Source organism: Sciurus vulgaris, assembly GCF_902686455.1.
Source record: "Sciurus vulgaris genome assembly, chromosome: 7".
Lineage (NCBI taxonomy): Eukaryota > Metazoa > Chordata > Mammalia > Rodentia > Sciuridae > Sciurus > Sciurus vulgaris.
The window spans coordinates 63,673,653-63,688,716 of NC_136467.1; the positions used below are offsets into that span (position 1 = coordinate 63,673,653).

The window sequence follows — 15,064 nt, forward strand, 5'->3', positions numbered from 1 at the left end:
AGGTAAGTTTTGCTGGGTATATGATTCTTGGTTGGCAACCATGTTCTTTCAGCGCTTGAAATATGTTGGTCCAGGCCCTTCTAGCTTTTAGAGTCTGGGTTGAGAAGTCCGCTGCTATCCGTATTGGTCTTCCCCTATATGTAATCTGATGCTTTTCTCTCGCGGCCTTCAAAATCCTATCTTTATTTTGAATTTCAGGCATTTTCATTGTAATGTGCCTTGGTGTGGATCTGTTGTGATTCTCTGCATTTGGTGTTCTGTAAGCCTCTTGTATTTGATTTTCCATTTCATTCTTCAGGTTTGGGAAATTTTCTGATATTATTTCATTGAATAGATTATTCATTCCTTTGGTTTGTATCTCTGTGCCTTCCTCAATCCCAATAATTCTTAAATTTGGTCTTTTCATGAGGTCCCATCGTTATTGGAGATTCTGTTCATGATTTCTTACCATCTTCTCTGTTTGGGCGACTTTATTTTTAAGATTAAATATTCTGTCTTCATTCTCTGAGGTTCTGTCTTCCAAGTGGTCTAGTCTTTTGGTGATGCTTTCCATTGAGTTTTTTATTTGGTTTATTGTCTCCTTCATTTCAAGGATTTCTATTTTTTTTTTTTTTTTTTTTTGAGAATATCTCTTTTGAAATGATCTTTTGCTTCCTTCAGGTGCTCTTTCAGCTTATTGTTATTATCATTCATTGCCTGCATTTGCTGTCTTATCTCATCCTTTGCTTCATGAATCATCTTAATCATGTATAATCTGAAGTCCTTTTCTGACATTTCTTCTAACATACTGTCATTGGATTCTATTAATATAGAATCTAGATTTGTTTGGATCATATTCTTCCCTTGTTTTTTCATGTTGTTCATGTATCTTCCCCTCTAGCAGTGCAGATCTGGGGTATTGCAGATTTCCCCCTATAGGCTTATAGTGGCCCTACAGGTGTCCAAAACCCTTTCTTTAAGGGGAGATCCATATTTGCAGTACCCAAATCAGACACTATGCAATCCTAGACCAAATAGCCCCTATGGGGACAATAACATCATGTAAATAAGGAAGAAAGTGACTCTGAGGGAACAGGTGAACAGAAGGAAAAGAAAGCAAGAAACGTAAAGAAATAAAAACTTAAATTTTTTTTTAAAAAGGAGAAAAAAGAAAATTATTGTATAACAGTCATATACTAATGAAACCTCCTGATGTATGAGAGGTACCTGACAATGGGCTTCAAGCCTCCAGCAGGCATCGCAAGATGGGATTTGCCCCACCCGAAGATAGGAGCTATGGCTTCCAGGATTATCCAAGATGGCTGCTCTGGCTTCCAAATATGTTGGCAAATGGGGAACTGCAGCTCAGGGGTGGATGTGGTCAGCTGGAGGTCCTGGAGACAGGATGCAGTTGGTCTGGCAGTGGTCCTGGAGGTCGGGTGTGTTTGGTGTGGTTGTGGGATCCAGGAGCCCGGGTGCAATCAGTTGGTCTGGGTTCCCGGTGATAGGGCACAGTCAGTTGGTCTGGGGGTCCTGGCAGCAGGGAGCAGTCAGTTGATGTGAGGTCCCCAGAGGCAGGGAGTGATCAGTCGGGCTGAGGGATCCTGGAAATGGGGCTCAGTCTGTCTGGCCAGGGGTCCTACGGGGTCTGGCTGTTGTCTCAAAATGGCGGCAGCCACGTGTAATCAAACCTGCAGGTCCTGTGACAGTGAACTTCCAGGCAGCAGCAGGCAGCTGGTGCTTCACTGGCGGTCTGCAGTCAGTCTGCTGGCAGCTGTCGGACGATCGGGTGGTGAACCTCATGCGTTGAGTGATGGATAGGGGTAAGGCAGGCGATGGACAGGTGAGAGGCAGGCAAATGGTGGATGATAGACGCCTGACAGTGAGCAATCTGCTCTCAAAAAAGGCTTCGATATTTTGGCAGCTTGCAGGTGATCACAGCATACAAATAGGGTAAAGAGCAGGGGATTGATAAGCAGCAAAAACTGCCTCACCGAGAAATAGATATCGTCTGCTTGAATCTGGCCTTGCGGAGCGACAAGGAACGCAGCCTCCCTCTAGACCGCCATCTTGGATCTAAGCTGCCATTGTTTTTTTTAGGCAGCAATCTTTAAGCTTGTTCAATAGTCTCAAAATTGTTTGATCACAACTCTGATTTTCCTTCTTGGGAAAATCCTAAAAATTATATCATCAAAAAATGTTGCGAGTGACTTTGTTAGAAGTCTTACTGTACACCACATCTACTGTGTCCATGGTTAACATTCTCATTGACTCTATCAGAAATGAAAATGAGGTTGAACTGATGTGTTCTTTCTTTTAAGTATTGTATTTGTCCTAATTAGTTGTACATGATAGTATAATACATTCATACAGTTTGCTAGATCATACATAAATAGAGTGTAATCTCTCAGTTTTGTGATTATACATATTCCGGGATCACATCGGTCTTGATACAAGCATATTATCATGTAGTACACCCTTTTCCCGAAATACTTGTGAGATTGACCATAGGAGCCTTCAGTTGGGACCCAGAAAAAGACTGTTGGGTTAAAGACAGGATGGGAGAAGAGCTAATTTTTTTAAAATTTGGGTTTTTGAGAAAATGTATGAGAAAGCAGATTTTTCCTGGATGGCTGTACACCCAGCTGGTATAACCCTTTTTTTTTTTTTTTTTTTTCCCTCTCATTGTTATGAGGTATGCAGGTCTTTGGACCAGTATAAATAAATGCTAGGAGACAACTTCTGTGGTACCTCTATTTCTCCCACTTATTAGTTACTGAACTTTAAGAAAATTACTTTAATCTTTTTGTGTTTTTGCATAAAATGAGATTTTTGTACCAGATATTAAAGATTCATGCTTTTCCTTGAAGTTCATTTCTTTGCTGTCTCTATGCTCAGAATAGCCAAGAATTTCAGAGAGTAATCAGCAGGAGAAAAAGCTCAACTTATGTGGGATTTTATGCCTTAAAGTGATTTATAGTATTTATTGGAAATCCAAAAAACAAGAGCAGTTTTTAATAGCAAAAGGAATGAATGACATTAAAAAATATGGGAATCGTGAAATTTAAATTTTAAGTCTTATTTTCTTCCTGTTCCAAAGGTTTTCTGAATTTTGTTATCTTTTTGCTATCAGTGCTTAAGGAATATGTGGGATGGTCTCCTTCAGAAGAAGATTGTCTTCTATGTCTTAAATAAAAAATTCTAGTCAATAAGTTGAGTACTTGGATTTACATGTAATTGTGGCCCCTGTCTTCAAGAAGCTTGTAGTGTACATGGAAAGTCATGTTTACATCAGAAGAGAGATAATTTCTGATAAAAGCATATTAGAAGATCAAAGAACATTTTTCTTGTTTTTCCTCCCTACGTGAAATATTCTTTATCTGGAAAGCTCTTGATCTCCTTTTAGCGGTGTAGTTCAGATGTCTCTTCTTTGCCTATTGATTTTGTTTTGTTTTTAAATATGTTTTATATTATTATAATTGCATTTATGTGCACAGGTTACTGTTTTTGAAAAACAATTTTGTAAAAAGTGAAAAAATTGAAAATGAAATGTCCACATTTAGATATCTATATTACAAACAGCTCAGAGTATCTCTTTATTACCAACCCTCTTCCACTACCTCTTCTTCCTCCCAGCTTACATTAGTTTCACTTTTCAAAAATTTTAAATAAAGGAAATTATATGTGACTGGATTCTTTCACTTAATATTGAGTTTTTTTTCATGTTGTTGCATATAGTTTAGTAGTTTACTAATTTTCATAAATTAGTAATTTATTCATTTTATTTATTCAGTTTTTTGTTGAAGGACATTTGATTTTTTTCCTCCAATTTTGGAGTGTTATAAATTATACAGCTATGAAAATTCTTATACATATCTTTGGATACCCATTGGTGTGCATGTCCATTGAATATATAGTGTACGAGGGATGAATTTGCTGGATTCTAAGGCATGAGTGTGTTTAGTTTTAGAAGATGTTACTTAGCAATTTTCCAGTGTGGTTATGTAAGTTTATATTCTCATTGTTGTTTCATGACAGTTCCAGTTGCTTTATATCCTCTCTAAATATGTAGTATTTTCTGTCTTTCGTATTATCTTTCATGGTAGTTATGATCTCTGTCTCTGATTTTATTAATGTGAAAAAAATGTATTCATGAATTTCAGCTAATTTCTTGGCTTCTAAGTTTACTCAGTTTTATATACTATCATATAGTTATGTTCCATACAAGCATTTATATACACAGATTACTGTTTGTTCTAAAACTAGGATGTTGCATCTGTAAATTTATGTTTACTTAGACAGTTTGGTTGTCACTTTGACCTACAGAGAATATTGTTGTAATTGTAGATATATTTGTTTAAAGGAGAAAAAGTTTATTTATATTTCACTTATAACCAAAGAAGAAATATGGTATGTTCACCTCTCTCCAGAAAGTTAGGCAAAACAATCTGATACTTTACAGTAAGACACAGTTCTGTAGAAGACTGGAAGAGAGAGGGATTTATTTATTTTTGACACAAATCTTAAACTGTTTGTTGATGAGAATATAACAGTCTGCATTTTGAATAATAGAATTTTTATTTGTATAGTTTTAGAGAAGTCTATGCTAAGGGGAAAGTGAGAAATCTTGGAGACCAAATGCGCAATGAAGAGTTGTAGGTTTTCATTTGTGGTTTTGAGTGCTGTGAGCAAAACTTTGACATACTAACGTTGGGTTGAGAGATTTATTTTGCAGCAAGGAATAAGGTAGTTTGAGATATGGGTATGGAATCTGAGAGAATTTTTTACCTGAAAAAGAGAGAGAGAGAGAGAGAGAGAGAGAGAGAGAGAGAGAGAGAGGGAGGGAGGGAGGGAGGGAGAGAGAGAGAGAGAGAGAGAGAGAGAGAGAGAGAGAGAGAGAGAGAGAGAGAGAGAGAGAGAGAGAGAGAAAGTCAAAGACTTGAAGTTTACTAGCCTGGGAGGGTGGAAGCAATAAGTTCATTTTATAGAATACTTCTCTAAGTTGTAGCCTTAGTGTTTAAAATAAGTAAAGGAACGACAAATCCTTTCAGTAGATAATATAATTTTAGAGCTTACTATTTTTAAAAATTTGGATATTATATATTAAGGTAGTAATCCATTTTTCCCTACTTGGAACAAGTATATTGTTTTTAATGTTTTTTGGTTTTGTAAATTCTTTCATTTATGAATAGAATTATATTCTCTAGAAGATAAGAACCTCTTTGAAAAATACATCCACAATACCTTTATTACACTAAAGAATTTTAATAGTATTTTCTTAATTTTATGCCCTATCAAGTTAGTCTTTTCCCTATATGTCCCCTTTGTTTTAGTTGAAATCCACACAGTACATTTGATTTGTCTGTTAGGATTCTTTCCTTTTGAAATGTTTTCAAAATGAAACACACAATCATAAATATGTAGTATAGTGAATTTTGATAAATGTTTAAACCACACTACTAATAAGACAGAAAAATTCTGTCCCCTCAGAACCATTTTTCTCTTTCCTCCAAACATTATTTTGATTTCTTTCTTATCATTCTGGCTCAGCTCTTTATCAAGCCTCCCTGTGTAATACAAATCACTTTTTTTCATCTTTGGCCATTGGGTAACTGTAAAGTAAAATATGAATGCAAACATATTTAGGAACAGTGCAATTTCTTGCAAACTGAAAAAGCCTGGCTGGTAGGTACTGATCATCCGCCTGTAATTGCTAGCTGGTTGATGTAGTGACAGCTCTTTTACTACTGGAGTGTTTGCATTTTCTGTTTCTCAAGGAGCATTAGCCTAGTTAAACCTATTAATAGGTTGAGAGAAAAAGGAACAGAATGTAAAATACACGCTCAAAACTCATTCCTCTCACAGACATTATTTGGCAAGAAGCTTTGTGATCACTCTCATAATTCTTAGTTCAAAATTCAAAGAATTCTATTTGGGACAAGTCTGTGAATACCTAGATTCAGACATGACATTTTTCATTCAGTGAAACACTCCTCTTCTGGTGTATTTTGATAAAGGGTTTGCTGTAGTGTTCAATTAATGGATTATGCAAATAATTATTAAAAAGTTCAAATTTTAAAATTCACTGTTTTTCTCTTCTCCTTCCCTCTGGAAGGGGAATATATTTCACCTTTGGAAAAGAATAATTGAACGGTTATGAAACATTTATGGAATATTGAGTATTGCAATTTTACTATATACATATGTAAGGAAAGTCTTTAATAATGTTTAGGTGAATTATCAGATGAATTGTTCTAGCAAGTCTTAGGTCCTTTAGTTTTTCTGTCAAATTGATGCTCATTTTAAAATTTAATATACCAACTTTGTAGCATAATGGTGGTAAGTAAGTATCTTTACTATGCCATTTTCCCAGTGGACAAGCTAAAATTGTAACTGTTTCAAATAATGATTTTTATACTTCTGAGGAAATAAATAGTACATGTACTGAGAGAAATTTAAATTGACATTAAAAATACTGACAGTTAACCTATGGTCTAATACAAGAGCAGATGGAAATTTCTTGCATGATTTTCAATTCATTAAGCTATGTGACACTTCCTTTTCTAGCAATTTTAGTTCAGGGAATGAAAGTGCTGATAAACTGATATAAATGAGACCACTTCTTAATGTGCTGAAAGTAAAGTACAGAAAACAAATTATTAGAAAGATTTGGTGGTATATTTGATGTTTGAAATTTTTGATTTCACAATTTAATTGGTATATTATTATCTCTGAAATTCAGTTAATTGTAAAAAAAGTACTAACACAGTGTTCTAAATTTGGGGTGAGGTAGATAGCCAAGCTTTGTATTTTTTATTATAGTTTAAGAGTATACTTCATAGCCTTCTTAATATTTCCTACTAATAAAATAGCATCTTTATATTTTCATGTGTCATTAATTTATAGTTTGGGAGAATTGCTGCTTTTTTAACAGGTGGGCATGTTTCTCAAGAACATTTATTTTTATTAGTTCTTTTTAGTTATACATAATATTGGGGGCCATTGTCATAATTATACAAGCATGGGATATAATTCGCCCCAGTTTAGTGCCTTGTACTTCTCTTTTATCTGACCTCCTCCCTCCCCTATTCCCTTTCCTATACTCTACTGATCTTCCTTTTATTTATTTTTACCTTTTTAAATCAGTGTGTTATAGATATAAAGGTAAAATTCACTGTGATATATTCATATGTGTACATAGAAAAGTTTGATCAGACTCATTCCACTGTTCCTCCCTTTTCCTGTTCCTTCTCCCACCCCTCAATCACCTTCCTCTGTTCCACTGACTTCTCTTCTAAGTTCATGAGATCCACTTCCCACTTTTTCTTTTTCTTATTTTGGTCTAGCCTCCACATCTGAGGGAAAACATTCATCCTTCTCAAGAACTTTTAATAAAAAAGATTGTTAGTATTTTATTTCTATGTACATTTATGATAACATATCTTGGGTTGTTTTGACTTTGTCAGTATTCACAGAAGTTCTGTTTAAATTTATTGTAATATGAAAAAATATTAGTTAATGCCTAATAAATGTTTCATATATTTTAAATCTCAAAATTCATAATAGGTCTGTTTATACCTAATTCTAGTAGCACATGTTTTCTGTAAAAGTTTGTGATCTCAACATTGCCATTTTAAATTTACTAAGTTAACTAAGTCACTTGGATTTGTAGTATTTCACACCTTAAATATGCATTGCTTAATCTACTTTGTTGGGCTTGCTACTTAATGTTCTGTAGAATATCAACTGCTAAATTTTGCAGTTGACATAGTTCATTAAAAAAATGATAGCAGTGATATTGCTAATTCAGCGGAATTGTGCATTTGTTAAGAATTTGTTCATTCATTTTTTAAACACCTAAGATTATCATCCCCATAAGTGACTTCCAGACAGATGAAATAATATTAAAATGAAATAATAAATTCTTGAGGGAAACAGTTTGACTCCCATCCCAGTTAATCCTGCAAAACACAGTTGAATTGTTGATTATCATCAGTCTTTTATAGTCTGATATACTGGTTAAGAGAAACTTTGGTATTTATTGGTTACCTCATGCATTCTTTGGAACCATCTGTTGATGGACTGTTTTCTACACCATTTCCTGCTGCCACTCTATGCTTTTAGAGCATCCAAACAATTCACTATGCAAAAAGTAGTAGATTTATAATTCCACCTTCATTCTAAATGGTCTGCTTTTATGAAGTTTACATAAAAACCATGAGCCTACTTCCTGCTCCAAATTCCCTTATCTCCAGAGACCTACTGTTGGGGTTACTATGAGTGTTTGTTATGCTTCATCAAATGTGTGTGTTTAGTGTAACTACTGCATGCACCAATTGCTATTAAAGGGCAGTATTTGAAAACTGAATTTCAATAGTAGTTTCTCCCAAACTGAAATAGGCTTAATACTGATGAGCATTCTTTTAATCTCCTTTTAAAGGTATTTTCACTTCCTGGACCATTTTCAAATAAAAACCACTATCAATATATGTTACTTTATAAGAATTTTTGTTTTTGTTTTATATTGCAGTTTTTTTCTGTGTGTGTATGTGTGTGTAATTTGTGCATCATACACTACATTTATTCACCTTCAGAACTTTAAATAACTGTTTAAAATTATAGCTTAAGGAAAGATTCTCTTGAATTCATTGTTGTCTATGGTGAATTAAATGTTATTTTAGGATATTTTAAACATTTTATTAGATATGTATAAAAGTGGCCAAAAAATATTTATTTTTGAATGATATAGATGAAATTTATATAATGTATGTGACTTTCCCCCCATTTTTGGTTTTCTTTTCTTTTCTTATAGATGCTTGTGACCACACCAGAAAAATGGGATGTAGTGACAAGAAAGAGTGTTGGGGATGTTGCTCTTTCCCAAATTGTAAAACTCCTTATTCTTGATGAAGTTCATTTGCTGCATGAAGATCGAGGACCAGTATTAGAAAGCATAGTTGCACGTACTTTACGACAGGTAAGAGAAAGTTATTTATAAATTTATTTTGAGATAACCAATATGTTTTTAATCCTAAAATGTAGAATTCAAAGAAAAAATTAATATGCATTATTCTCAGGGATAAAGGTAATTTCAGTAGGAAGAAATACTGTTTCATTTCCATATTAAAAATTTCCTTTCTTCCAAATCTTATTTCATTGATGTCTCTTTAACTAAAATGAGTATAGGAAAAATTCTATTCTAAACCTGTGTTGCAAAGTTGATCTAATATTCACTAATCATAATTAAAATATAATAGAACAGAGGGAAATATTATTACTTTGACTCACTTCTTTGCCCTCTACCCTCCAAAAATCTGAACATGATTTACATTTTTTTTCTGACATACTGGATAAAATGAGACACGATTACCACATATCCATAATTTTAAATAATATTTCTTAAAGGGGCATGTTTATGTTACCTCTAGATTTGGGCCATTTTGGTAATTCATAAAATAGTCAAACAAAAAATTGGTAAATTCATCAATGCCAGGAGTTTCAGGATATTTCCTGTCAGTTATTTATTTATTTATTTATTCATTCATTCATTCATTTTCAGTAAGTGAAAATAAAGAGTACTCTTAGAGTACTCATGAATATTAAAGTGACGTTTTCTGGTAGATTATACACGTATTGAAAACAAACACAAGTTTTTCAGACTCATTAAGAACTTTGTTCCCTTGACTTCCCATTTGTTATTATCTTTAATTCATATTCTCTTGCCTCGATTTTCTTTCTGAAATAGCCAAGACCCCATGACCAATTACTCTGTTGTCAGAAACCTTAACTTACCTGAGTACCTGACAGAATTACAATAACAAATCAATTGAATCATGTCTGTACCTCTAGCCAGACTGTTTATCACTAGTGAAGAAGATCACACAGTGATCTACAGAATGTGATATATACTACACATTTGTGGACTCAATTTACCTGAATTGCTGGGATTACCCTGTAACATCTAAGCAGCTTTCCTTCTGTTTCCCTAATGTGACCATTACTAAGCTTCCTCACTCTCCTTCACCTTGTCATGCCTCATTTTTACATGAGAGCACTTTTTACTGAAAGGAAATGGAGTCCTTCATGCTTGAACTTCTCAAATTCTGTCCTTTCCCCTAACCAGAAAAGAATTCTGCCTCTCCTCCTATCATCATAAGGATTCCATCATTACACTCCTTGACTTTTCCTCAGAGGTCCCTTTCGCCCTTGCCTCAGACCCCATTTCTTTCACTCTGTAAGTTACTCCTTTTCTTTCTCCTTTATCTTTAATTTTTCCCTCTTTGTGGCCACTGTCTCCTCAGCTTAATAGAATTACAAAGTCTTTTCATCTTTATGAGAAAATCTCCCTCAGATTTATCCCTCTCCATTAATTTTGCTCCATAAATTTCCCTACCACCTAGCTTCTTGAAATATTAATCTATCTTCACTGTTTCCCTTTTGCTTTTTCACCCTCTGCAGTCTGGTCACTGCTTGAACTAAATCAACATAAATAAAATGTTTTTACCAGTTATCACCAGTTACCAAAAGATAGTTTTCAAACCCAGTTTTTTTGTTTTTTTTTTTAACGTGTGATGTTACTAATTTTGATATTGGATACTGCTCATCATTCCTTGAAACTTTTTTCCTTTGAATCATGATGACACCCTGCCCTGATTTTTTACTTGCTTTTTTTTCCACCTGTCTGCTTTCTCTCAGGCTCCCTTACTTATCTCTTGTTTTCATCATTAATGTGTATATTCTCTAAGACCCTGTTACCTGTCATCTTTTTTCATTCTAAGTATTTATCCAGGAAAACAATACTTTTGTGCCTCTCTCACCTAAATTTTTATGTCATTAGAGAGAGAGAGAGAGAGAGAGAGAGAGAGAGAGAGAGAGAGAGAGAGAGAAAGAGAAAGAAAATATGTACATATACAAGTTGCGTATCCCCTATCTAAAATGTTTGAGACCAGAAGTGCTTCATATTTTAGGATTTTTTTGGTGGAGAAGAAGATTTTGGAATATTTCTAGGCCAATAATGAGATTCTTCAGAATGAGACCCAAGCCTAAACATGAAATTCATTTATGTTTCATATATGTCTTAGACACATAGCTTGAAGGTAATTTTAGATACCATATTTTTAGTGTGCCTACATTTTGACTGTGACCTGTCATACAATTTCAGGTGTGGAATCTTCCATTTGTGGGAGCATGTTGGTACTCAGAAAGTTTCAAATATTGGAGCATTTCAAATTTCAGATTTTCAGATTTGTAATGCTCAACTTATGTGTGTACATATGTAAATATTGCATTTAAGTTTTTTTTCCTGCTGACTTCTATCCACATTCAAATTCAGTTGTAGGTTTCTGCTTTGATGTTCCCTAAATGTCTCTTGCTAATCATGTCAGAACTCTGTCATCTTTTCTGTATCTGTATATATGAGATTGTACTCCACTTATTTCCAAGTCAAAACCCATATAGCCAGATTTTCCTCTTCCTTAAAATTCTACCCCCATCTGAATATCTAGTTTAATAAGTTATTTTATATTTCATATCCTGAAGATTTCTTATTCATACTCAGGCATAGGAATTTAATATAAAACTTTAGGAAATGATATATTGTGCAAACCTAGTTTTAAATGTTCCTGTAAATTCCTTCTAGTAAATCAATCATAAAATTCTAGGCAGATTAATTATTTAATTGTATCAAATGAACTTTCAGTGCATTGTAGAAAATGTAGAAGAGGTTTTTCTTGGTACCCTTGGAGTACATATCTAAGCAACATCTTAAACTCCACATGTTATAAAGGAAAACTTTGCCACATTTCAATGTGTAAATAGTAAAATATTGTGGCCAGTCATGACAGTAAGAATGTAACATCAAAAGTTAAAATATATGTGACCAAATAGCAGAAATTATTTGTTACACATTTTTCAATAGAAACAAAAATACTGAGAAATATTGCAAACATACTTGAAAGAAGTCCAAATCAGTATTTCTATTAGATTAGCAAAACTGAAAACGGAATGTAATATGAAGGCATTCATTAAAATCAACCCTGTATTTTTACTTCTAGGAATCTAAACTATGGAAATAACAGAAACTCACAAAGATATATTAATACTAGTATTCATTGAAGCACTTGCACTCTCTCTTCCCCCATTTCCCCACACCTTTTCATGCTGGGTATTGAACCCAGCTGTTAACACATGCTAGACAAGTGCTCTACCGCTGAACTACATCCCCAGCCCAAAGCTCTCTTTTTACATCACAAAATTTTGAAAACCAAATATTCGACACCATAAATGGTTTAATATAGTATATTCATACAATGAAATTCTACCTTGAAGTCTTTAAAAATAATAGAGCCATATGAACTGGGCTTAAAAATATCTGTGTTATTATTCACTGAGAAAAAAAGCTATTCTATATCTTTGTGTGATATAAAAAGTGTGCTATATTTGTATTTTCATTCATTATTTTATCCAGTGAATATTTATTAAGCACCTACTACTTGCCAGCTCATATTTTTAGATGCTTTAGATATAATGGTAAACAAAACAAATTTTTTGTTTTTATTTACATTTTTAAATGTTTTTATTAGTCCATTGTAGTTATACATGATAGTGGGGGGCATTTTAACATAATCTTACATGCATGGAATTAATTTGCTCCATTTCAGTCCCTAGTACTTCCTTATTCCCCTCCTCTTCTCCCTTCCCTGATCTTTCTTCTATTCTACTGTTTTTTCTTCTATTTATTTATAGTTTTTTTTTTAAATTGGCACTTTATAGATATACATAAAGGTGGAATTCATTGTGGTATATATGTACATAGCATAATTTGGTTGATTTCATTCCTGAGTTCCTTCCTTTCTCCATACCTCTTTTCACCTTATCTCCTTTCTTTGTTTCACTGATCTTTTCTGTTTTCACATGATCACTGTCCCCCAACACACTTTTTCCCCCATTATTTTGTCTAGGTTCCACATAGAGAGAAAACATTCAACCCCTGACTGAGTCTGGCATATTTCACTTATCATAATATTTTCTATCTTTTTACCAGCAAATGCCATAATTTCATTATTTTTTATGGCCAAATAAAACTTCATTGTGCATACATACCATATTTTCTTCATACATTCATCCATCTATTGATGGGCATGTTGGGCTGATTTCCATAATTTAACTCTCATGAATTGTGCTGCTTTAAATATTGAGGTGGTTGTATTTTGCTATAGGGTGTTGATATTAGTTCTTTGTATAAACACCTCAGAGTGGGATAGGTGGGTCATAGATATGATTCCAATTCTAATTTTTTGAGGAATGTCTACACTGCTTTCAAGAGTAGTTGTACTAATCTGCAGTCCAACCAACAATGCATGAGTATACTAGCATCTATTATTATTTATGTTCTTGATACTTGTATTCTGACTAGAGTGAGATGAAAACTTAGTGTAGTTTTGATTTGCATTTCCCTGATTGCTACTTATTTTGAATATTTTTTCGTGTATTTATTGTCTATTTGTGTGTTTGCTTTTGAGAAATGTCAGTTTAGTTCTTTTGCTCATTTATTATTTGAGCTTTTTTTGGTGTGATTTTTTATATATGCTAGATATATATTTTATAGATTCTGGATATTAATCCTCTTGTTATAATAGGAAGTAGCAAATATTTTTCTCCCATTCTGTAAGCTCTCTGTATGCTTTTGTTTCTTTGCTGTGGAGAAGTTTTTCATTTGATGTCATCCCATTTATTAACTCTTGGAATTATTTCCTAAGTTTTAGGTGTTCTATTGACAAAGTTATTGCCTGTACCTATTTGTTGGAATATTGACCCATGTTCTCTTCCAGGAGTTGCATAGTTTCTGGTCTATTTCCTACGTCTTTGATCCTCTCGTAGTTGACTTTCACAGTGCAAAAGATAGGGGTCTCCGGTTGTCCCAGCACTATATGTTTAAAAGACTGTTTCTCCAACATATATTTTTGGCACTTTTGTCAAGGATAAGATGACTGTATATATGTGGGTTTCTTCCCATGTCTTTTCTCTTCCATTGTTCTTTCTCTTTTGATGTTAATACCATGCTGTTTTTCTTACTATGACTCTCTAGTACAGTGTGAGATCAGGTATTGGGATTCCTGTAATTGCTCTTCTTGGTCAGTGTTGCATTGGCTATTCTGAGTCTCTTATTCTTCTAAATGAATTTTAGGACTGTTTTTCTAGTTCCGTGAGAAATGTCATCAGTATTTTGGTGGAGATTGCTTTGAATCTGTAACTTTTGGTAATATGGCCATTTGACAATATTTTCTGCCTGTCTGAGAACATGGGAGGTCTTTCCGTCTTCTAAGGTCTTCTTTAATTTCTTTCTTCAGTGTTCTCTAGTTTTCATTGTAGAGGTCTTTCATCTCCTTTGTTAGATTTATTCCCAAGGGTTTGTTTTTGTTTTGTGTTTAGATTATTGTGAATAATCTCCTTTCTCAGCGTATTTATTATTGGAGTAAAGGAAAGCTATTGATTTATGAGTGTTGATGTTTTATCCTGCTACTATTCATGAGCTCAAGAAATCTTCTGGTGGAGTTTTTGTTTGTTTGTTTTTTGATCTTCTAGTATGTCATCAACAAACAGATAATTTAAATTCTTTTTAGTCTGGTGTAAAATGAGGTGTGTATGCATGAAAGAATATGCAGCAAGCTGGAAAAATGATTTCTTAAAAGTAAAGGGGCAGTATTCTTGGGATATGGTCATTTTTTAACATATAAATTAAAAATATTGATACATGTACATAAAATAGAAAGTTGAAGTGTTCAGAACAGATTTATTTTATAAAAATTAAATACTTTAGCTAATGTCCAATTTAAGCATAATTTCACAAGTACAGATAGTTGTAAAACAGTTGAGAAGTATCTCCAGGCCCTTTTTTGCTACAGTGGATATGCTCTGGTACAGATTTTATATGTAAGACCTCAAAAAGACAAATGCGGTTCATTTCCTTTTTTCACATAAGAGAGTTATTTTGATCATGAAATGTTTTCATTTTGTACCTAGATACTTAAATAGCTTAGTTAAAATTGTTGAGGAAACCATGCTGCATGAATCCGTACATTCTACA

General features: G+C 33.6%; 1 protein-coding gene across 1 annotated transcript in view; it reads left to right on the plus strand.

Annotated features, from left to right (window-relative positions):
• ASCC3 (activating signal cointegrator 1 complex subunit 3) overlaps nucleotides 1-15,064 on the plus strand; it is a 449,567-nt gene that overhangs the window by 170,600 nt on the left and 263,903 nt on the right. The window contains 1 exon segment of the mRNA XM_079148642.1: nucleotides 8,792-8,956. Coding sequence (XP_079004768.1) covers nucleotides 8,792-8,956 — 165 coding nt within the window.